This window comes from Oxyura jamaicensis, chromosome 1, assembly GCF_011077185.1.
Source record: "Oxyura jamaicensis isolate SHBP4307 breed ruddy duck chromosome 1, BPBGC_Ojam_1.0, whole genome shotgun sequence".
NCBI lineage: Eukaryota > Metazoa > Chordata > Aves > Anseriformes > Anatidae > Oxyura > Oxyura jamaicensis.
In genome coordinates, this window is record NC_048893.1 from 126575649 (window position 1) to 126600974 (window position 25326).

Below are 25326 nucleotides of genomic sequence, written 5' to 3' on the forward strand. Positions count from 1 at the left end.
TAAAACTTATTGCCTGGGGGTGGCGGGTGTCTGTGTTACGCGTGGCAGATTAAGTGGTAAACGTCCGTGAGTTGGTGCGTCGTAGCCAAAGTAAACGTGTTTAAAAAAAAAAGCGCAGCGGTTTCATATGCGTTTTACACTGAGCATTTAAAATTTGTTTGTGAAAGGTTAACGTTTCTGGTCGGCTCTGCAGCAAATGTACAGGTGTGTGGTGGGGGTTGTTCTCAATTGCAGCAGAAAGCCTGTGATTTTTAAGTAAATGCTTTTGGTTCTATTCACTGATGAGGCCTATGTTGCCCTCTGCTGTCAATGAAGGCTCCTGCCTCCAGGTACCAAAGACGACCAGCATGTAGGGCGGGCGCGCCCCTTCTCCCCGTTTTCACATAACGAACATCATCAGGACTTATCACCAAAAACAACAACAACAAAAAGCCACCCTTGTATTGATGTATAGACTGTAAAAAAAATCATATAAGCAATTTATTAAATTATTGGAATGAGACAGGGCTCAATATTCTCTATTGCATGCTATCAAACTTTTAATCGGTGGTGCTGCAGCGGTTGCATTATACACTGTTAGGTGAAGGATCCTAAATGATGGCTAATTTCCTTTAATACTTAACTCACAATGTATTTGTGTCAAGCTAATGAATTTGGAAGTGATTGAATACAGGGTACAATGGTCAGCCCTGTTCCGTATTATGGACAACTGGTGATCACAGATGAGGTAGGACTTCCTTTTTGCCACATCTTTATGGCTCATACAACAAAGCATGGGACAAAGCTTATCCCAAAGAATCCGTAGTTTTATGGAACAAGAGGAGATGAAGGATTGGAAGCAGATAACATGGCATTCCAGAACTGGAGCCGAGCTCCCTTGGCAGAGTAGACACAAGAAGGAGCACGGCTCACTCCTTGTGATTAGCCCTCCTTGGAGCAGGGATCAGAACGGTTGAAGCCTCTCTTCTGAAGCAGGTTCCTTACTCAGACCCTTCTCAATTAATCTGTCTTTGGTCTAATGAATGAGGAATCATTGTTCCAGTTTCCCATTTATAAAAAGAGACAGCAATGCTTTCTCAATTACTCCTGAAGTAAAACAAAAATATGATAAACATGATATATCTGATACATACATGTGTATACATGTAATGATGTATGTGTTTGCATGGTTTTCCAGGATAAAATCAGTGCAACTGTAACAGCTTGTGTTCCTTGAGGCTTCAGTGTTCGCTGTAATAAATATCTACTTCTTTAAAAACACAGGCTTCTATTCAACAGGGTGAGATACTCTGCCAGCTGATAAAGTGTAAAATATGCATGGAAAAAGTTGGAAAAATGTTGGTCAAACAATGTTCAACTTTTTTTTTTTACAACGCTTTTTTTTTTTTTTTTAATCAAAACAAAATAGATGGGTGATATTTACTCTATACATTTAATTTATATATAGGTACACACACATATTTAATTGTATCAGGAGTAACAATACCTGATGTTTTATCATGTAATTTAGCATTTTATCGTGTAGTCCCATAGTGATGTAACACATCGTTTTGGACATATTATAATAATTTACCATTACTGATTTTAAATGAACTATCGTTTTCCATTTTGTGCATGTGATCTACATAAAAGTCATTAGCATAAGAACATGTGAACACTTCAGGCATGCCATCAAGCAGGAAAATGGTAAAATTGCCAGAATAATTACTTTGTTTATTAACTTAGACCCATACCTGTGAAAGAGATTGCCATTGCTGAAATCGGAACAATGATAATAAAATTTCTTTTCATGAAATAAAAAACTTTCTTCTACCAGTTTTAAAGATATGTACTGATAAGGTATTAGCAATGAATTATTGCAGAGCTGCACTCCCATTCACCAAATATATGTCATATAATTATTTAAAACAAAATATTTATGAGTTCTCTTAAAGTCTTAATTCTTCCAATTGTATTTCAAACGGATAAGATTTAGTCTGTATTTTTTACTGTCAGTTCTTGGAATTGTAACAATTGCCTCTTCAGAATAGCTCAGAGAAAATATGTTTTGGTGGGAAGGACTGATGGATAGCCATTTCCTGTAAAATCTCTAGACACAAGCACTGGAGTTGTGGTTCGAACTTTCTGAAACCTTGTGCACAGGTAATAGCAGCAGCTGTTTCTTATGAAGTGGAATCATGGAGATTACATCCTTCTTGAAAACCTAAAAGGGGAAATGGTCACTTGCTAGAAATGCTTCTAGTGGGGGAGGCAAACTCAGGTTCTGCTCGTGGTAAACAGTATAGATCAAAGTGTCAGTAGGGAAATCAGATGAATAATAGATTTACATAAACATGGCTGAGAACAGAATTTGTCTCCCTGTCTTCGGCAGGAAGCTTAAACACAAAAGCTGTGCTAAATGATAAAAAATGCTCTTGCTTCCTGAATGAAAATCAAAGAAAGGCAGAATTACAAATATCACTACTAAAAATACTATTAAGCGTGTAGAGAAACATATATATAGATATATATATATATATAATTTGTGCTTCATACAGCATTTTAGAGGTTTGCAAAGCACTGAATTGGCCACAGGATACTTCTCTATTAAATCTCCATGATAATATGACTGTAAAAAACAGGTGGTAACAGTTCAGAAAATCTTTATTATTAGCACAACTGAATAAAACGGATTTGTTTAAGACTATGGCACAGACTCTACAATATTATTTTTATTATTCCGTTTTCTGACTAGGAAGAATTAGATCAGATTATCCCTGGAAATCTAGAAAGCCAAGTATGATTAGTAAAGGCAATGACCAATTCAGAAGGACCCCCTGGATGGGCTAGTGTAAGAGAAAGGATGTTCCTGGAGTAGCAGAACAATAGCAACAATTAGAGAGACAGGTACTGCGAATATACCAGTAAACTGGTGAAGCTGGCAGTGTGGGAGGCTTCTAGGAAAATATTCTGCAGTGATTTTGAAGGTACTTTTTTTAAGTGCTTAGTGAATATTTTGCCATGCAAGCCATTTGTGGTGGTTTTACCGTGCTAGGCAGCTGAACACCACAACCGCTCTCTCGCTCCCCCTCCTCAGATGAGGAGGGGAAGAAGTAAAGGAAAGAACAACTCACGGGTTGAGATAAGGATGATTTAATTAAAGAGAAAAATTATTATTAAGGAAATATTATTATTAATTAAACAATTCAACTAAAGGGAAAAAAGGGAAAGGGGAAGAGGGAGGGGGAAAGGGAATAACAAAACAAAACAAGTAAAGGCTATGTGGAAGTGCAGAGGAAAGAAATTACTCTCTGCTTCCCACAAATGAGCGATGCTTGACCATGTCCTTGAAGCAGGGCCTCAACGCACGTAGCTGGTGTTTGGGAGGAGGACAGACGTTTTCACAACGAGAGCCCACCCCTCCTCTCTTCTTCCTTTTTCCACCTTTTATTGCTGAGTGTGACACCACATGGTATGGAATATCCCTTTGGTTGGTTTAGGTCAGCTGCCCTGCTGATGTTTCTTTCTCACTTTTTGCCCACCCCCTAGGAGGGTCAGAGAGAGTCCTGATGCGGTGCCAGCACTTCTCAGCAGCAGACACAACACCGGTGTGATACCACTGCTGTTCTAGCTACAAGTGCAGAGCGCAGCACTGTATGGGCTGCTGCAGGGAAAGGTAACATCCCAGCCAGACCCAGTACATCATTCAGTCAAAGTCCTAATTAGTCCTTCAAACTGGTATATAGCATAATGGCTCTGAAGTCTCAGTAGACACACAGGCAACAATTTGCTTGTAAGAGATTCCTTAGCTGTTTAAAGACCGAGGTGAAGGTTGGCCTAACTGTTGTTAACACTTGGTTAACTGTTTCTCCTTTTAAACAGTCATGTGAAAATTATGAACGTTATTACAAGCAATACTACATGGTTTAATGTAATACTTCCTGTATTATTAACATCACATACAGATTTCATCAAGTCCTAGCAATGTGTTACTGTATTCATAATATTTTTGTCCTAGTGAAAGCAAAGAAAATAAGAGGTATCAAAGTTATTTTCAGTGGAAAAAGAGATCCTTTCCTGTATTAAAAATAAAAAAAAAAAAATAAATAAACCCTCAACTATATTCAAAAAACCCCTGAACAGTTTCTAAGCAGTATTTTAATTGCATGCTTTACCTCATACCTGGTATAACTTCTAGTGCTTAACATACACAAACAGTATTTTGACTTTGTAATATCACTGAAATAATCCTGTTAAAGATTAATTTTGCAAGCTTCCCTAAAAACACAGTTTACACTCAGGAGTGGCTAAGCATAGAGCTTCATTTCATTTTCTGTCCAGTGGGGAACTTATGAAGTTTCAGTGCTCATGCCTATGTCCCAGCTCCTGTTCTCCAAAATGCAGGAGTTTGCCAACCATTTTAATTTTGGTTTGTTTCTAAATTGGATCACTTCAGCGATGCAGTTTTTCAGTGTGGCCTGGCAAACTGTCAGATTGGTGCAATAGTGAGGGTACGGAAGGAAATGAATAGCCAGGTGGTAAAGAGGTGAGAAAGACGAGAACTCAGACTCTCCTACTGCCTAAGAAAACCATCCGTTTACTTACATCTTAGAACAAACAAACAAACAAAAACACTTTCAATGCTTAAACAGCCTTACTACCATGTTTACAAATATTTCATACCTAACACCATTTATGTCCTACAAAATCAGGTGTTCCTGGAACCATATGCTGTATTTCATGTTACATAAAATGCTTCTTTTACTCTTGCATCCAACAACTTAAAATGATTGTATCCACCTTAGGCCACGTGTAAATTAGCAAGCAGTGTGTGGTGCAGCAGGACTGGATCTGCAGCATGAAACAATTGGTTCTGAGGGCACAACTTCCACACTGTATGGTTTTTATTTGTTTGTTTTTTACTTCGTAATCATTCTAGTTTGGCCTGATGGGCAAATGCTCATCAACTAGATGTAATCCTGGAACACATTTTCCAGTTTCGCTTCACGAAAGGGATCCAATTCCTATGCTCCAAGACATTGTAAGGTTTTGTTGTTAATGATGTGATACAAATATCTTAAGAAAGTTGCTCAGATCTAGCAAATTTTGAAAGAAATAGAAAGTGGCCCACAGAAAGAGAAGTTCATGTTGTGGCATTTGTTTCACAGTCTAGTGCTGTAATTCTTACCAAAGTACTTTCTTCAGTTCAAGGTTTCTTCAGGGAATCCTACAAACATTTCATGTTCATAGACTGAAAATCCCAGAAATGGGCTATACTTTAATTCTCCAACAGGATTCATTTTGTGAGAGTACCTCCACCCGTGCAGACAGCATTTGAAACATGTTCATTCGCACAAAGAAAGAAGTCTTGGATGTTTATTACTTTCAAGGGTCTCTTTCTATTTTTTGGGGGGTGGGGTTGGTGGGTAGGAATGGATCAGGTCATGAACTTACTTAGCCTGGCTTTGAATTGCTGCTGCTTATGCGTGATTAGGTAAAACCTTCAAGACTGGGTGGTGAATGAGCATGGCAGTAACACAGCTCACCTCTCCCATTCATGGCTGTTCATGCTGTTTATTTCCATGTGTCCCAGACACTGTGAAGAGCATATTTTTAGTGTATTGCTACCAGAAAATTGTTCAAGGGCTATCAAATAGGACTCAATAAAAAATATTGTGAGGGCCGTTATAAACACTTGCCGATCTTACTGTTCTTTTAATCCTTATGATTTCCAAGTAGAATTGTATCACAGAGTATCACAAGTAGAATTGTAGGCCTATACAAAAACTATGCATCTTGTCAATACATGGTTCCTGAGCTTAGTGGAATGTTACGAAGCCAACTAAGTAACTTGCCCAGGTTAGTACAGCTCAGAGGACTTAACCTGAGATAAACAGTTCCTTCTCTCTGCATCTCCTTTTCTGCTATACATCCACAACTAACCATTCTGATGATGATTAGTCCAATATGAATTTGTTGTTTGAGACCAGGGGTTGTTGACTTACCCAGTCAGGTCTTATAATTTGATTTAAAAATGAGTTAATAAAACACTTTAAATGTGGGTTTAAGGTTATTTGTTTATTAAATGTGTGTTTAAGTTTTATTCTGAGGACCTGAGCTTTAATCTTGATAACTATTCAAATGATTTCATAGAATCACAGAATCATTAAGGTTGGAAAAGACCTCCAAGATCATCTGGTCCAACCATCCCCCTATCACCAGTATCACCCATTAACCAAGTCCCTAAGCACAGCGTCCCACCTTTCCCTAAATACCCCCAGGGATGGTGACTCCACCACCTCCCTGGGCAACCCGTTCCAATGCCTGACTGCTCTTTCTGAGAAGAAATGTCTCCTCATTTCCAACCTAAACCTCCCCTGGCACAACTTGAGGCCTTGCAAGCTCACATCTAAGGAGCCTATTTTTCTCAGGTGTGCATTTGAAAGAGAAATTGGCATAATATGTTACAGCAATTCTTTAAAAAACTGAGAGAACAAGGATTTTCAAACAGAGCACTAGGTTATTTCCTATTAAAAATATAAGTATATATTAAATTTTAATTTATAATAATATTAGTAATAAAAGAACCTTCTAAAACCTAGTAACTCTTTACTGAATCACTAAAGACTAATATTCCCCAAATAAAAAAAAATAACAATCTGTTCTTTCAACAGTTCTATAATATTCACTTGTGGAAGAGTTGGGGCTTGGAAGGGGAGGGTTGGAGAGACAAGGTCTAACTTTGTTGAAATCAAACTGTGACGTCAGGTATTTTGAGGTTAATAATTCTTTTCCATCAAAAATGTATTGCCATGATAACAGTGCACATATGACCAAATAAATTATCACCAATAATTGTTATGTGTCTTTTTATGAATATATTTCATGAATTCCAGTGCTTCCAGTACATGCAGGTTTATGATTCTATCCTAAAACATTATAGCAGTTATGAAGTGGATGTGAGTGGCAATCAGTCTCTGAGAGCATCTCTCCATTATCTCCATCTATATGATCCTTAAAAAGTGCAGTGGGGAATCCTTATTTAATGTATAAAAATAACATCTAATAGCTGGAAAAAGTTTTAAGTTCTTTTCAATTGCAGGTTATCAGATAATCATCTTGCGGGAACATGCCTCGGCACTTCCATGTATTCAAGGTTGACAAAATGAAGTATCTCCTCTAATTCTTTTGGCAGTTGAAGAAAAGTGATTGAAACCTTTTGTTACACAACCTTTAAATGAACACATCCGTAGGGTAGTTTTTGAGGGATGTAGTATAGATTTGCATAATTAGCTAGAAGCTCTTTTTTTTTTTTTTTTTCCCCACCGAACTGAAGGCAGAGTACTGTCTCCAAAGTTTATTATCAGCCTTAAGAGCTGCAAATTTCACCATCAAGTTCAAACCACTTGATTATAGTATACTTTTAACAGTTTCAAATGGTCCCAGTGCAGTTTCATTGCTGTCTAGAACAATCGAGCAGATAATGGATTTCACATTTCACAGTAACAGTAAACTGTCAAGAACCTTTTGAGGCATTAATGACTGTGGGCATAATATGCCCTTTAACTGTTTTCAGCTAAAGGAGAAATGTGGAGCCTTTGCCCTGAGCAGTTGGGTCTTTTGAATGAATGATGCAAACAACACTCGTTAATTTGTTGGTGTGCTAATGCGATTTATACGAACGTCTGTACGTAATGTGATGTATTTTGTTGCTTCTGCAGAAGCCATCTTCAAATTTATTCTCAATAAAAGAGGTTTCAGTTTTGCTCTTTGGATTTTGTGCTAGAATTATGATCTGTTGTAATGCAAGCTATCTTGAGTCTGACAAGCCATTGCAAACAAATTACAAAAAACTTCTATGTCTACTACAGAAAGCTTTACAGCAGTTATTGCAGTCTTTATGCATCAGCGCAGATCATTTTCTTGCTCATTTCATGAAAAGCAAAATCTTTTCTTTTTATCTTGTCTTTTGGGTGGAATGCTATTGCTGAGGTGATTGCTGTAGTCGTGATTCATGGTGGGCTATAATTTGACCAAGAGCAAATAAATATTGGCACACCTGGCTCCATATCACACCATTTTCCTTGTGTTTGCTCTCTGTCCTTTGTGTATTGAACAAATAGTCTGTAGATATTGTGCCTTACACAGGCAGTATTTAACCCTTGATAATTACAGAGGATGAAATCATCTTTCCATGGCAAATAACTGCACATATAAGAAATGCCTACCTGCACATTTTATTATTATTATTTTTTTTTTAGTTAGACTTTGCTCTAAATATATATTTCAAATATATCACTTGCAAGAACCTTTTAAGGTATTAATGACTGTGGGCATAATATACCCTTCTAGACTCTGAATTTGATGTCAGTAAAACAGACCTTTCATTTTCTCAGTCTTCAGTAATGGTAGCTGTATTGAGGTGACATGACAAGACTCAGAGGTCGGCAGGGTGCTGCAGGGGTGGCCTCTGTGAACAGAGCCCAGCAGCTGTCCCATGTCAGACCAGAGCCAGCTCCAGCCAGCTCCAAAAGGGACCTGCTGCTGGCCAGAGCCGAGCCAGGGAGTGACACTGGCGGGCCTCTGGGAGAGCAGATTGAAGGAAGGGGAAAATAATAATTAAAAAAAAAAAAAAAAAAAAAAAGTGAGGAGCGAGAACCAGCCCTGCAGACCCCAAGGTCAGTGCAGAAGGAGGGCAGGAGGTGCTCCAGGTACCAGAGAAGTTCCCCTGCAGCACACGGTGTACCATGATGGAGCAGATCTCCATGCTGTAGTGGAGCCCACACAGGAGCAGGGGTCTGGGGGGAGCTGCCGCCCGTGGGGGACCCGTGCTGGAGCAGTTTGCTCCTCGGGGATGGACCCCGTGGTACAGAGCCGTGTGGGAGCAGTGCTTGAAGAGCTGCTGCCTGTGGGCAGCCCCCGCAGGCTCAGCTGGGGAAGGACGGCATCCGTGGGAGGGACCCCACGGGGAGTGACTGGGAGGCAAAAGGCTATAGACTGACCACAGCTCCCATTGCCCATTCCCTTGCACTGCTCGGGGGGGAGGTGGAAGAGGGTGGATAGGGGGGAAGGTGTTTGTAGTTTGCTTTTAGTTTTCACTGGTCTAGTCTGTTATCAATAGGCAATCAATTATATTAATATCCCCATGTTGAGTGTGCTTTGCCCATTATGATATTTGGTGAGGGATCTCCGGGTCCTTACCTCAACCCCTGAGACCTTTTCATTGTATTTTCTCCCCATTTCCCTTTGAGGAGGAGGGAGAGAGAGAAAGAGCAGTTGTGGTGGAGCTCAGCTCCCCAGCAGGGTGAAACCACCACGGTAGTTCAGCTTTAGTCAGACCCCACTCTAGGAAATAAATACTTGTTTCACTCAAGCCTAATTTTGTGCCTCATTCTGACCAGGTTCTGCAGGTATTCTGAGATCACGGTGAGCATTCGATCCATTGTTGAGGGAAGCTTCCCCTTGCTTTGAAAATCGCATTGTCTTCACCCTGAGATTGAAAAGACTTTGCTTTTCTCAAATCCTTATCTTGTAATTTACTCAGCGCCTCTAAAGACATCAGTGAAGAAATTGATACATCAAAGCTGACATACATGCTAAGTTCTCTGAGCACCTGTTTCATAGAAGAGAACATTTCTAAAAAAGATTAAACATTTCCAAATTATATAGCTATTGTAGGCTTTCTTGACATTTCCAATCTTGCTTACACTTTACTCAGCTGTGTGCAAAATACAAAAGAAGGAGCTTTATTGTGAGGCCACTAAACCATCCTGTCTACTGGAAAATGAGAATAGTAGTTTCATGCGTTTGTGGCGTAAAGGAGGTCTGCAATGCAGCAGGAACCAGTTTGCTCCTGAAGGTCAGCATATAATATGAGGTCTCCTAAGGATAATGGGACATTCTTTTTGTCGTTCTTGTTTGTCCAATGCCAGTTGGTAACATTGCCTGTTTGTGATAAATATTAAATGCTTATAACAATATACAAGGATCATTCCTAAACAGTGATTTGTGTGACTCAGAGACACCGATGACAAACAAGGTATCTTGCATACTTTATTAGCAATGAAAACATTCCTCAAAGACATGATTCCACTTAAAATTCAGCTCCGTCAAGAAAGAAAAAAGCTTTTCTCTTTCCTCTTACCTGTTGAATAAATTTAATATCTTCACACTAATTAGGAAGTTAAAATTACATCACCAGAAGTAGTAATATCTTCTTAAATACTGCTTTATGTTCTAGTGAAGTAAAAGAAAGCGATAGAAGACCTACGAATAGCCTTGAAAATGGTTTAAGGAATGAAAGCACATAGAATTTGTAATAAAGCTAGACAAACATTTTAATACTTTAGAAACCCTGACCTTGAATGCTAAAATACAGTAGTGCTACTCTCAAGCCATGTATTAGAATAACTCATTAAAAAGTGTTCTCTGCATGTTGCATGTCAGTTATTGTTTGCATTGCTGCATTAAGTTCAAGGCACAGTTTTTATATTTGCATTTCCTTTTAATGAAAATTATAAAAAATAAACTACTAGTAATGTATATATTTAAAATAAGATTAAATCCAGTATACTCAAATATCCATTATCAGGTCTCTTCTCGGCATAGACCAGAAACTAGTATAACATTGTCCACTCCAATTTCTCCAGTTTTGCCTTTCCCACGTTCTGATTCAAAAGTGATCTGTCATAAGAAAAGAGATGTATTAACAGTGAAAATGTAGTTTATCCAACCATTTAGCAACTCTTAAAGGTAATTAGTTACAATGCTATATTTGAGGAATGTTTTATTACAATACAGGAAAGACTTGATGACTCAAATCCTTTCAGCTTTTAGAATTTGTGAGTATTATTTGAACTAGACTGATAATCCTCTGCACAGATTTACAGCACCAAATGGATTCATTTAATAAGATTACTTATTTTGACTGTACAAAGACAATGCAAATTGAGTGAAATCCTATTATAGTAATGTAACACTATCACAGTATGTGATGTTAGATCCCCCCTTTTCTTGAAGACATTACAATTATTCATTTTCCACTCTCTGGATATATATCCAGTACATACATATGTATCTAACTACTATATACAAAGTGGGTTACTAGTTACAGTAATATATACACACACCCATATATGGTAGGTTTATTTTATGAATAGGATGTCTGTGTTTTATTTTTATAGTCTGATTCTTATTTACATAAGGGTTCTTCTACAAAGAACCTTGAAAAGGTCTAGCATTTCCTTTAGGCTCACAGTATTCAATTGTGCCGTATAACCCTTTGCACAGCACTGAAGACATTCAGTCACATAAATTACAATCAGGCTCTAAAATTTCAAGGAGAAACTTGCTGAAGCCTTGACTGGGATAGTTTTCAGATATACATCAGGGCACAGTGCTCCCTGCTGGCTAGCATGTCCTGCTTCTAGGGTGATTGTCTGCTCTTGGTAATAAATGATGTCTCTTTTTGAACTAATGGTCTGGATAATGTGGTTTGAGAGCGTCCTTTTTTATGAAATGGGGATATTTTTCATTTTTCCAGGGATATATGTGTGCCTTCTGTTGCATTAGATATTAAACTGTAATAATTTATGATCTGATGTAGTTTTTACAAAATGATAGAATTACTGGCATTAGTGTCCTAACCAACTGGGGCAATTCAGTTATGAAATTACAACCAGATAATAACTTTTCTGCCTCCTAAAATCTGTGTTCCTGTTTCCCATTCCACATAAGCCTTTCAACTGCCAGTACGTGATGCCTATAAAACAGCAGGAGCTACATTTCAGGATTGGGAAATTAAGCTGTTGGTTATGGTAGTTGGCTTCTGAACTGTGTTGTACTTACAGTGTTGGTTGTTTCAGCCCCCTGAAATATTTCTACTTTTCCAGTTCTCCACCTTTCATCTTTCCCTTTGTTCTCCTCCCAGACAGGAGCAGTTTTTTTGTTGGCGAGGAACACTCGAAGTTTCCCCACTCTCTCGCCAGCAAGTCGATAACTGAAAATCAAGCAGTAGCTGCTCTTTGGTTTGAGGTCATTGAGGAGAAGTTTTAGGCGTCCCGTATCCTTCTTGTGGCCCACAAAGGCTGGAACTGCCATGTAGTACCCATCACCTTGTAACAAAAAAAAAAGGAAAATACAACTTTAATAGACTTGAGATATCTATTAGCAAATTGAGTAAAATTTTGTTAAGAAAATAAGTGGAAGCTGTGTTACTTGAATAATTTAAAATCAGACTGGAGAAAAGCAGCAGGGATTATACTTTAAAAGGAATCAGCCTGCACTGTTGGAAGTCAGATCAGTTTACAAAGGAGATGAGTTCATATTTCACTGGCAATTACAGTCATTCTTCCTTGCATTGCAATTGTCTGTATCTTTCAAAGGCAAAATCAACTCAGTTTTTTTTTTTTTTTTTTTTTTTTTTTTTTTTTTTTCAAATGCAATAGCTTGAAACATGCTGCTGGGCCTCTGTGGTCAGATCATTTCCAGTACTTGAGCTATCTCAACACTCTGTCCTCGGCAGTGATGACAAACTCATAAAGGAACTGACAGCTTATTCGACAAATCCTGTAGGACCAATGGAATGAAAGAGACACACAAAGAGAGAAAAGGATAAAACATCTGGGCCCATAAATGAAGTCATAATCAGCAGATCTACGTTTGGGAAAATGGGTTAAGGTCAGGGTAAGGTCTTCCTGGAAGTGTCAGGACAGAGAAAGGAGCAGGGGAAAAAGAGATACAAGGAGCAGGAGAGGAAGGAAAGACTGGGATGGAAAGACTGTGAAGGCAAAGAAGAGAGGGAAAGACTGTGAGGGAAAAAAAAAAAGAGAGGGCCCTAGACGAGTTGAACATAACACTCCAGGTGGGGGTCTCAAGAGAGCAGAGGGGGAGAATCACCCCCGTCTACCTGCTGGCCACACTTCTTTTGGTGCAGCCCAGGATATGGTTGGCTTTCTGGCTTTCTGAGTTGCAAGCACGCATTGATGTATCATGTTGAGTTTTTCATCCAGCACTATCCCCAAGTCCTTCTTGTTAGGGCTACATAATCAGCAGATCTACGTTTGGGAAAATGGGTTAAGGTCAGGGTAAGGTCTTCCTAGAAGTAGCAGGACAGAGAAAGGAGTTGGGGAAAAGGAGATACAAGGAGCAGGAGAGGAAGGATTAGCAAGGAAAAACCATGATGGAGAGACTGTGAGGGAAGAGACACAGAACGTGTATGCTGGAATTGGAGCAAATGGTCCACAGAATCCACTGGTTCCCACTGTAACACCTTCTGCAACATTTCCCGGGAGACATGGGAAGATCACAGAATCATAGAATCACAGTATCGTTTGGGTTGGAAGGGACCTTAAGGATCATCTAGTACAACCCCCCTGCCATGGGCAGAGACACTTCCCACTAGACCAGGTTGCTCAAAGCTCCATCCATCCAACCTGGCCTTGAACAATTCCAGGGATGGGGCATCCACAGCTTCTCTGGGCAACCCATTCCAAGGCCTTATTGCTCTCATCATGAAAAATGTTTATATTCAACCTAAATCTACCCTCGTTCAGTTTTAAACCATTACCCCTTGTTCTGCCATTACAGGCCCTGGTAAAATCTCTGTCTTTCTTATAAGGCCTCTTTATTTATTGAAAGACCACAGTGAAGTCTCTCCAGAGCCTTCTCTTCTCCAGTCTGAACAACCCCAACTCTCTCAGCCTTTCTTCATATGAGAAGTGCTCCAGCCCTCTGATCATCCTTGTGGCCCTCCTCTGGATTTGCTCTAGCAGGTCCATGTCCATTTCATGTTGGGGGCCCCAGAAGAGCTGGACACAGCACTTCAGGGGTCTCACAAGAGCAGAGCAGAGGAGAGGATCACCTCCCTTGCCCTGCTGGCCACACTTCTTTTGGTGCAGCCCAGGATACAGCTGGCTTTCTGGGCTGCAAGCACACATTGCTGGCTCATGTTGAGTTTTTCATCCGCTACAATCCACAAGTCCTTCTCTTCAAGGCTAGTCTCAATCCACTCATCACCTGGTCTGTATTGGTATTGGACATTGCCCTAACCCAGGGGTACTTGATCCTGTTGAGCTTCATGAAGTTCACATGGGTACAATCCTCAAGCCTGTAAAGGTCTCTCTGGATGACATTCCTTCCATTTAGTATATCAACTGCAGCCCTCAGCTTGGTGTCATCTGGGAACTTACTGAGGGAGCACTCAATGCCACTATCTCTATCATTGATGAGGATATTAAATAGTATTGGTCCCAGTATGGACCCTTGAGGAAAAGGAGAGAAGAGAAGGGGAGGAGAGGGGAGGGGAGGAGGGGAGAAAATGCAACAACAACAAAAAGAATAATCAAAACAACTGATGCACAATATGGTGGCTCACCACCAGCTGACTGATGCCCAGCCAGTCCCTGAGCAATGGCAGCACCACCTGGACAACTCCCCTCAGCTTTAATTGTTCGGCACAACGCCATATGGGATGGGATATCCCTTTGGCCAGTTTGTGTCAGCTTCCCAGCCTCCTTGCTGGCAGGGCTGCCTGAGAAGCTGAAGAGTCCTTGAGTTGGTTTAAGCACTGCTCTGCAACAGCTAAAACATCACTGTGTTATCAGCATTATTCTCACCTAAATCCAAACCACAGCACCATACCAGCTACTATGAAGAAAAGGTATTCTATCCTGGATGAAACCAGGACATCAGGTATCAGTTTTTCTTAAGTAGCACCCTGCCCTTGCTTCACTCTAAGGAATGCCCTCACTATTTGGTCTTGCGGAGTTCGAGATTTCTGAGCTATCACAGTTGCTATGTCTAAGGTGCTTGAGTGGCAACGCTGCCACATCAATCTAAATGGCAAATGGGTGGTTAAAGGTCCTACCAGCCTTGGAGCAACACAACATGTAGCTAATATGGTTCCCATTGTTTTGTACCTTGCAATTCCTAACGGTTGTTATTTTCTAATCATTTTTTTCTCATCTTTTGATTCCCTTATGTTGAAATTGCTAAGTATCAATTGCCACTGGATATTTCAAAGAAGCAACTTCCACTCCCAGCCTTCTCTACTGCCTCTTTTTAAAGATTATTTCTTTACAAAGAAAACCCACTGATAGGAAAATTAATTCTCTATTTTATTTTCTCCTCCATCCCCCTTTTTTTTGGAGGGGGTGAGACACCAAATCAAAGCACGGCTAGAGGGAAGATATTTAAATACCTCTATCTCGATCAGCAGGATTCCAGTCAAAGTCATCATTAGTATCTTGTTTCCAGTCGCAGACCCCTCGACTGAAGCTGCAATCAACTGGAAAAAAATAAATTGGCAATGCAGGCACACAGATAAGTGGAGCGTTAGATTATAAGTACTGATAAAAATAATTTGCTTTTTATTCACCTAGTTATGAGTGTATAGGTCATTCTAAAATTATGTGCAATCTGAGTTACGATACTGTTGACCTAGATTAAATTGCAAAAAAAAAGCACAACACTAGAATTTATGTAGTAATTCTTTCCTTAGTTCACAGAAATATCTATTGTGACTTTTTACTGCCAAGTTTCCATGTGCACATGATTTTATATGCTGTGAGTTTTGTATACTGAATGCCTGCTGATTGCCAGGTGTAGTCTGAGATGTCAGTTTTGAACTCTAACATCATAAGTAGTTTAGGATCTGCCAACTTGCAAGCTTTACTCTCTCCGTATGTGACTCTGCTGTAGTTGTAATCAGCTGAGATGCACAAGCTCCAGTTCATTCCATTGAAAGCGAGAAGCTGTCCTCCCATGAGAGGAATCCTTTACTTCAGCACTCAATTTATATTATACAGAGCTGGAAGTAGCCCAAATCAGTTGATCTTTTGAGCACACTGCAAAAAATGTATCATCCAGAGCACACCACAGCCTTTGTGACTGTGCAGATGAAAAGCATCATATATAAAGAAATAAACACTGAAATGCCAGCATGACAGATCAGATTAAGAACAGTATGTCAGCCGCCTGAATTTCCTTAGAAAGAAGGATCCTTCTTGTTCTTTTCATGCATTTTATCATGAGACAGAGTAGTGCAGGACATGACATTTGGAGAGTATTACTGTATAAATTTAAGTCTTGTTTCCAAAAGTACTACTTTCTGACTTGAAAAACAAAGTAAAACAAACAAACAACAAAAACTATCTCACACTAAATGTCTGCCAGCATGTTTGCCTTTTTTATTTTTTATTTTAAAGATCTGGAATCATATCTCCATTGTTTTTTGGTGAAAACCACCTTGTCCTAAAAGGAATCTTAGCTACAGTGAATCCCAACATTTCAGCCCCTGCACACTTAGCTTGTGACTCCGCAGAAGAATGTCACTGCCCTCTAAACGCATTAGCTCAATATGATCTCTCAGTTCCCTCTCTTGGATTCTTTTTTCTTTTTTTTTTTTTTTTCCTGGCTCTCGTAGTCAGGTCCTTACAGTCAGCTTCATCATTCTGTCCAAAGCCTGTTTTTAGCTTCTTGCTAGCTTTACTTACCTCAGGAAGGCTGCACAACTTAAAATCAAGTCACTGCATCACAGAGGAACAGTTTCCCACCAGGAGAGAGGGTGAGAGTGCTCTCTGATCTGCTTGTATGCTCTGCTTTGACCTGAGATACTCTGCAATCTGTTACAGTTACCAGAAGGCAGTGCAGTCTTATGCTAGGAAATGTGTGAAATAGTTTAGGGCATAGTCTAGGGCATGGCAGAAATTTAAATTGTGTACATAAATTGGCAGGTCTTGGGACTTGTATGTTCCACTGAATGATTTTACAACTTTTTTTTTTTTTTTTTTTTTTTTTTTTAATATGAAAAAGAACAGAATATCACCTTACTCTGATACCCACAGGACTTACTGATGAAGTGGGAGCTATCATGAATTTTTTTAGGCTATTTAAAATTTAGGGTAAATACTTATTCAGTCTTGTTCAGAGGACACTCATTCCTGTTGATTACAAGATAAAAAAAAATTAAAATAGCTGAAGGACTTTGGGATATGGTTGTGTGCTACGCAACACTCCTCTAACATGGCTGCATTTTCTAAGTAACCAAAATTACCTTATTTTTTCATGACTCTGAAATAAATAAGTAAAATTCAATTGCAAGTCATTTTTCCATGTAGGGGGACATTTGATACATGTCTTATCAACAGATAAAGATGTTTTGAAAAGGACACAACCAGATTCTCACATTGGAACTGGCAGAATGGTTTCGCCAGGTATTTGCCAGATATTGTCTCTAAATGCTCATTAAGCGTTTGTTTTATGCTAAAAACTTTTAAAGAGGTTCTGAAGCTTAGGTGATACAGATACTCATGAAAACACAAGATATTCAGGAAAATAAATATTACAGAATAAAAATAAAGTACCTTCTTGCTCTGGTCTCAAAACTGGAACTTTTCTTTGTGCCAGGAGAGGGCCAAAGGCAGCTGCTTCTTTACCCTGGGGAACTGGTGAAAACAACTCATCAAGTGCTGAATCATAACAGGAACAGAAAATGGAACTTTATTCCTTTATACCAGTTGCCATAGTTTATTTAAATAATTCAATGTATGTGTTTTTCACTCCCCCACCGAAATAACATTTCTAGCCCCAGTTAGATACTAACTCTGAATATTAAAATGTTGTTTAAATTGCTAATTTCCACATCACTGTGCCTTTTAAAATGTGGGCAATAGAGTTGCAAGGTTTGCAAGGTCAAGTATCTTTGCACATGATCCTTCTTTGGCATGATGATCTGCTTTCTTGCTGCAAAATTTCAAGTATTGATTGCCGTAGATGAACATCATGAGATAGCAAAGACAAAGACTGAATGACTTGGCAGCAGTTTGGAAACAGGAACCTCAAAAAATAGGTAACGTGAGAAACTTTTTAAAAAGCCATATACTTTGGGAGACCAAAGGCCCACAGCTGTGCGTTCAGGTGGGTGGTATCTGTGCTGCTGTAATGGGAGCTCCAGGAGATGATTTTTCCAAAGCTGTACTCTCTCCTGGCGCCTGCAGGCCTCATCAGATCCACTGTCTGTTGGGAAGGAAAGGTGCAGTGACTACCCTGCGTCTTCCTCACCCTCCCTGAATCAGCTGGCAAGCACAGCCTGATGTTTTGATTGTCAGATGTGGTAGAAAACCCTGAGCAAGCTCTTCTGTAAAAACTGATTGACCTGTCATGTGCCAAACTGGAAGAGTTGTTCAGCAGCAGTAAATGAACGTTAGGTGCTTTCTCTAAAATATCAGACTGATGGAGGAACTGAAAGAAATTAAAAATTTTCAGCTGCAGCCTGAGAGATGAAGACAAAACCTCTCATGTCTGTTGAGCTACAAAGGTACAAGAAGCTTGCAAACTCTATTTTCCATGAATTGTCAACCTGGGGCCCAAGTATTTTTGAAGTTCTGTGGTTAAGCTTCTTTTGTATTATTTTAAGTGGTGACTGGAAAAGTGTACACACTAAAAAAAAGATGACCTCAACTTCTCTGTGTGGTGCCTACATAAGTAACTAATCACACAAGGCAATGGAAAACGTGCTTTCAGTGGCAGAGTACTCCATCCATTGCAAACACACATGCAGATGATACCTGTGATACATACTTATGAATACAGAAGAATCTTAGAATCATAGAATCATTAAGGTTGGAAAAGACCTCCAAGATCATCTGGTCCAACCATCCCCCTACCACCAACGTCACCCACTAAACCATGTCCCTAAGCACCACGTCCAACCTTCCCTTGAACACACCCAGGGACGGTGATGCCACCACCTCCCTGGGCAACCTGTCCCAATGCCTGACTGCTCTTTCTGAGAAGAAATGTCACCTCAATTCCAACCTGAACCTCCGCAGGTGCAACTTGAGGCCAAGGAAGGATGGTAAGGATAATGAGGGAGGAGGAAAGAATGATCCTTTGGATTACTGCTTACAAAAGGTGCTAGTGGAAAGCCTGACATAAGAAGTTCACTTTTTCAGCCATATTGCATGGGCAGCAGCACTAAGAAAAGCTCAGACTTCCTCAACAGTGCCAGGTGATAGGAGCTATGGAAATGGACACTGGTTTCTCTACTCAGCAGTGCTACTAGGAAGCTGCAGATACCAACTATTTTAAAAGTCATGATTTTCATATATATGCATATATGTTCAGTTGAGAGTTTCTTTCAGTGAGTTCCAGTGAGTTTCACTTATCTAGGGCTTCCCACCAAAATGTTCCAACAAATTTGAAGTCATAAGCACATGCCCAAGTTTAAGAATATGCTTACAAACCCTGCAAACCAGAGCCTCCTAGTACCATAAAGAATATACCATTTCTTAACCTTTCTTCTCCTTCAAAAGTGTAAAAAGTGTTCTATGTGTACACCAGGGAAAACACACAGCAATGACAAGACCCTGGAGGCAGTTCCAGAAGGACTGAATTGAGCCAAGAAAGGCGACTCCTGCAATCTTATGAGCTTTCTGATGAATTGCCAGGAGCATGTCCCCTCTTGTTTCCCTTGCAGCCTTCTCCTCACCTGGACCACTACTAAATCACCTGGATAATATTCTTACTTAAGGCGAAGATTAATATATCTTTCTCCAAATTAATATATGTCTACATATACAGATTTAGGAACATGCGCAAAGTGTTTAGGTGATAAGTTTACTGTCATGCCATAAACTTGGCCTCCTGCTGTGTGAAAGAGGCTCAGGCTGTGAAAACCCTTGCCAAAATGAAGAAAGCTATTAAAATATGAACAGTTCTGGAAAGACTAGAGCAATTTAACAGAAGATAGCAGCTGCCAGAATGATTTATTTACAAAGTTACTGAATTACACTTGAATTCACTTGAGGGATATACATGCAGGTGTACCTGTGTGCAGCAAATGCTCCCAGTGAAGAACTGCCATTTACATAAAAAGAGTAAAATTTTATATAGAATCATAGAATATCCTGAGTTGGAAGGGACCCTTAAGGATCATCAAGTCCAACTCTGGACACCGCACAGGTCTACCCAAAAGTTCAGACCATGTGACTAAGTGCACAGTCCAATCTCTTCTTAAATTCAGACAGGCTCGGTGCAGTGACAACTTCCCTGGGGAGCCTGTTCCAGTGTGCAACCACCCTCTCTGTGAAGAACCCCCTCCTGATGTCAAGCCTAAATTTCCCCTGCCTCAGCTTAACCCCATTCCCGCGGGTCCTGTCACTGGTGTTAATGGAGAAAAGGTCTCCTGCCTCTCGACACCCCCTTACGAGGAAGTTGTAGACTGCGATGAGGTCTCCTCTCAGCCTCCTCTTCTCCAGGCTGAACAGGCCCAGTGACCTCAGCCGTTCTTCGTACGTCTTCCCCTCCAGGCCTATCACCATCTTCGTAGCCCTCCTCTGGACACTCTCCAACAGTTTCATGTCCTTTTTATACTGTGGTGCCCAGAACTGCACACAGTACTCGAGGTGAGGCCGCACCAGCGCAGAGTAGAGCGGGACAATCACCTCCCTTGACCTACTAGCGATGCCGTGCTTGATGCACGGCATATCCAAATCTATTTTTGCTTTCAGTGTCAGGCATTACAGTCAGGTTCTCCACTTACTGGAAGATATCACCAGCAAGTTATGAGAAACTGTATGCTTCAGCTTACAGAAATGTTTTCAAGAAGCCTTAGTTCTTGGAAGGTGCCTATGTTTGACATTGGACCATCATGGGACATAACCAGAATCCAAGGTCTGTCCCTCCTAAGTACTAGGCAGGAGTCAGGCCTGCACTTTTCAGCTCTTCTGCAGTCCAGTGGTGCTTGCAGAAATGCAGGCCTTATGGGGAGTCCTCGTCTCTTGTTCCATAAGAATACACTCTGACCAACAAAAGCTCACTTAAGTCTCACTTCAGGTGCAGCAGAGTCCACCCTTTCTGTACTGCTGGTATCCCCCACCAATGTGTCTGCAGCACTAGCTATGATAGTATCTCCAGTTACATATAAACCCCTTTGCACCAGGGTGCTACACATTCTTAAGTGCTATTGCCTTCACTATACTCTTGTGAGTTATGATGGGTTAATCTTATGAGCAGGAATTAATGGCAGAGAGAATTAATGCCCAGGTCCTCAGGGATACCTGTATAAACAACTACCACCAGTCTCCGTAGGAGCTGTGTCTCAGAGTGCCTGACGAGCTGGGCAGAAGTAAATTGGTGATGTTCTGTTCCTGAGAGCAGTCAGCTTATTGCTGACACAGTCTCCTGGGTCTGCAAGAAAGTCAGTATTGCTGTCTGTGACATATATCTAAGTAATGCCCCTGCTCTGAGGAAAAGAAATCTCTCCGTCTGAGTCACATCAGGTGCAACTTGTCAATTGTATTGACTGCAGGAACTGTGCCTAGGAAAGAGACTTTCTGCAAAATGCAACAGTCCCAGCTAGATCATATGGTTGAAACAATCCCGAGGAACATAATTGCATAAAAATAATAGGGCTCACATAAACTGACTCTGAAATAACTGACGACATGACTGCAGTCATGGGGACACTTCTTAGCAATACCTTCAGAAAATACTTGAGAAAGTACTGCTAAAAAGAAGCATTCAGACATTGCCCTAATACAAACATGCCTAAATAGAGTGCCATGAAGGGGATTTAAAAACAAATTTAGAAATTAAATTTGGATAAAAAGAAGTTCAGAATTCCACTTTAAAAAACATCAAGCTTCTAGGGAGAGCTGCGCATAAAGAAACAGATCAGTTTTGAGAGCCAACTTCCAGCCATTCCCCATCAGGGGAACTTTGGGTGGCTAAGTAAAGAAAGTGATGGACAAGGTGTAGCAAAAGAGCTAGTTAGGTTCAAACATATCCTTTTGCACAGCAATGTCCTCCTAGAAGTGCAGGCAGACAGCTCCCTTTGCTTGTCGAACAGGTTTGTTAGCACTGACCTACCAGTTGCACGAACTCTGACTACATGACTTGTAATTTGGAGCTGCCTTGCACTCGGATTTCTTGGAGTGAGCTCAGGTCCACCTGCAACGTATCATCTAGACAGACCCTCAAGTCAGTCTACAAGTTAAATAAAGAATAATGAGATCACAAAAGCAACAGGAAGTCTTCAGGAGCACATCTGGAAATGCAATGCTTGGATAAGCTGCAATTTTAAAAGGCCCAAAGTGAAAACAAAACTCCCCAAAAAAACAAACCCAATGAGCAGAAGTTCAGTACAATAGCTGTGCAGCATTGTTTCAGGGGCATGCTTCAGAAACAGAACACCACTGCTAAGTGACTCTGGTACTAAAGGACAGATTTTCCTTTATGTGCACTTGGTTTCACCTCTCTGCTTTGCCAACAATTGTATATAAGATTACTTACAGTACATTTAATACTCCTGGAAATAATATTTTGTCTGAAAAAATGCGGTTTGGTTTATAGCTTGAAAATTATTTTCTTGTTGTCTGCAGTAACACGTGCTATCCTTAAAGCTTGATTTTTCTTTTCCCTGTTAATGGGTCTATATTTCTTATAAATCACCCATAGCATCCTGAGGCGATAATACTGGAAGAACAGACATACAGCAGGAATACAGGCACCCAAATATTTAAAGGAGCTAATTGTGGGGAACAGGGTACATTTTTGTTTATTGCTATGGGTGTTTGGTTTTTCTACCCCCTGGAAAATGCCTGATTTTGCCTATGTAGTCTGGTTGGTCTAAATGTAAAAATAACACACACAATCTGGAAGAAATAACTCACTTTTAGTAATTCTAACATATACAGTCCCAAAGTGTCTGTATGTGGTATGTGGGAACACTCACAAAAATGGTTCTTGATGTCTACCTAACACTGCTCTCTGATGTGCAAAGCTCATTAAAAGACAAGACAAAACAAAACAAAAACAGCCAGAAAACCAGAGTGGTCACTATAAAAAAATCAAACAATATAATAGGTAGTAAAATGAAGACTAGCTTCCTATACATTCAGTATATCATTATTTGCTTGCACACTGGTCTAATTATCAGAAAAGACTGAGATTAACAGGCAACATGCTGATTGACTGGGAGAGTTCTCTTGTTCAGAATTAAGAGCCTAGAATCCTTAAGAAAAGCAGCCCACTTATCTTATTGCCAAATGAACCAGAAAGCAAAAACCTCCTTATCATTCTTGGTGCTATCAAAGGAAGAAGCTTGGTAATTAACACAGTTGGCTAGATTATACACTTGTGTTTTACAAATATTAACATATTAATTCTCATATGACTCTTAGGGAGCCCAGGAAGTTGTTTTGTTCGTTAGGTGTGCATACTCAAGAGTATGACATCTGGGATTTGACATTTTGATGTCCATGGCATTTTATACCACTGTTTAAAAGCAGTTCCTACTGAGTTAATAACTGTAGCTATTGGTGTTTATCACTTCGGGAAACCAGACCTTAGGATCTTGTCTCACACAGAAAATAAGGAACACACACTACTCAGAACATGAAATTACAACATTTTTTTCCCCCTTCCCTGCAGCCCCTGCCTCATTTTTTATGCATCTGCAACTTTTGCAATCAATAGGACAGAGTGCTGTTTATTGAACTACTGTGCACAGCAGGACAGATCCCCCCTTCAAACTGAACACGGTAAAGATCCCAGGGAAAACACACATTTAAAGTCATTAAAGACTGTATCAAAAGGTATAAAAATATAAAAAGAAAAAAAGTTTTCACAGATAAGCATAATTTTGGCATTTCTTAAATGTTGAGGGCTTTATTCTGCTATCTTAAACTACTGAATTTTTAAAAAACTGAGCAGAAGTTTTCATAAACATTCTGAATTTTGATACTTGGCCTATTTTAATAATTTAAATGCTCATATAATATTTTTTTCCCCCTACAGCATTTTCCTATGGCTTCCTATATATTTAATATGTAGTAAAGTTACCATGATAAAATAATGCACAAATTTAAAAATAATAATTAGTTCACACTCTGAAAAGTGTGAATTATCCATTTTTCCTAATTAACTCCCCTTCCTGGAAGACAAACAATACCATTTTTAATAATACAAAAAGCAGATGCAATGTCGATACTTCAGGGGATTGTACAGAGGAACTTAATGTGGTAGTAAAAGAATCACTGCTGAATACACATCAGCAGAGGAGGAAAAAAAAAGGATGTGTAAAATTAGCAGCTGTAAGTTTGAGAAAATCCTGTACTCCAAAGGATCATTCAATGCCATTAAAAATGAAGTGATTTTAAAGCTGGAAGTTCAATCAATTAAACCCAAGAATTGTCTAAATTTTAGTACATTAATGAGGATCAAGAATGGCATATGGAAATTTAAAAGGAAAGGAAACACAATTAATATGTGCAACCCAACCTGAAAGAAAAATGCAAATGGCATGACACCTTAAGTCCTATACATAGTTGGGATCAAAACACAAAGCCATAAATAAAACAAAGTTCATATACTTAATGAAACCTCATCTTGGGCATAGTAGTTTCCCTGTATAAAGAAGCACACCAATCTTCTGTCAGCTTCCCCTGGCAAAGTGAAATCTCACTGGCATGCTCAGCATATAAATCCCTTATATTACTAATTTAAAATTCCTGTCAAATATGACTAGAACAAAGAGAGTAGGGGAAAAATGCAGATAAATCACAATGCTTTAATATTTTCAAGCAATAATAGTCATAGTCACTGCTGTCAGTTGTAGAGGCAATTTCATAGAGATTTGTAGCCACAGATAGCTGTTGCTTAGCCCAGGCATATGGTGTTCAAATGTTCTGGCTTGGCTGAGAAAGTCCTTGAAAATGAACCTCGCTAAACTTCGTTACAAAAATCTCTTGTGTATTACTATTTTCACTTAGATTTTCCTGGTGTGCCCTCACTCAAACTGGAAACTTGGAAATTAATCCACTCCACACAGCGTGGCAGTGAGTATTCAACGGGAAGGTTACAGGATCTACCCTTTGCAGTTGCGTTGGGTCACACAGCCCAGTACAGGTCCCAGTTCCTCAGGTACCAGTTTAATTAGTCAATCATTTTCATTCCTTCCCAGTCTAACCACATCTAGCTGGACATATCTGGTACTACCAGTGCTTGTCAATTTCTATAATTCTCTTTGCATAAGAAAGCTCCCCATCAACTTACCTTCGTGAAGAAGATTGAGTGCCTGAGAACCTAGCCTTAACACAAGTTGCCATATATATTGCAACTGGTTTCTGTTCACTTTCTCCCTACTTTCTGCAAAACTATGACCAGCGTTGGATTAATTAGCATGACTGGGAAGAATTGTGTCCTTCTCTAGGCTAGTCTTTTAGTGGAAATGTGTGTGAAACAGAATTCTCTAATATTACAGGACTGGTCATCAGAAGACCTGGGTTTTCTTGTGAGAGAACAGAGGCAAGTCACCTAATCCTTTTATCTGAGAATCTCACATGT

General features: G+C 39.7%; 1 protein-coding gene across 1 annotated transcript in view; it reads right to left on the reverse strand.

Moving 5' to 3' along the window:
* Positions 1-10018: 10018 nt before the first annotated feature.
* Positions 10019-25326, reverse strand: part of EGFL6 (EGF like domain multiple 6) — a 51184-nt gene continuing 35876 nt past the window's right edge. Inside the window, exons 9-12 of the mRNA XM_035331438.1 lie at positions 17343-17423; positions 15179-15265; positions 11827-12092; positions 10019-10662 (exon numbers count right to left, since the gene is read on the reverse strand). Coding sequence (XP_035187329.1) covers positions 10567-10662; positions 11827-12092; positions 15179-15265; positions 17343-17423 — 530 coding nt within the window. The 3' untranslated portion in view covers positions 10019-10566. The remainder of the gene's footprint in view (positions 10663-11826; positions 12093-15178; positions 15266-17342; positions 17424-25326) is intronic.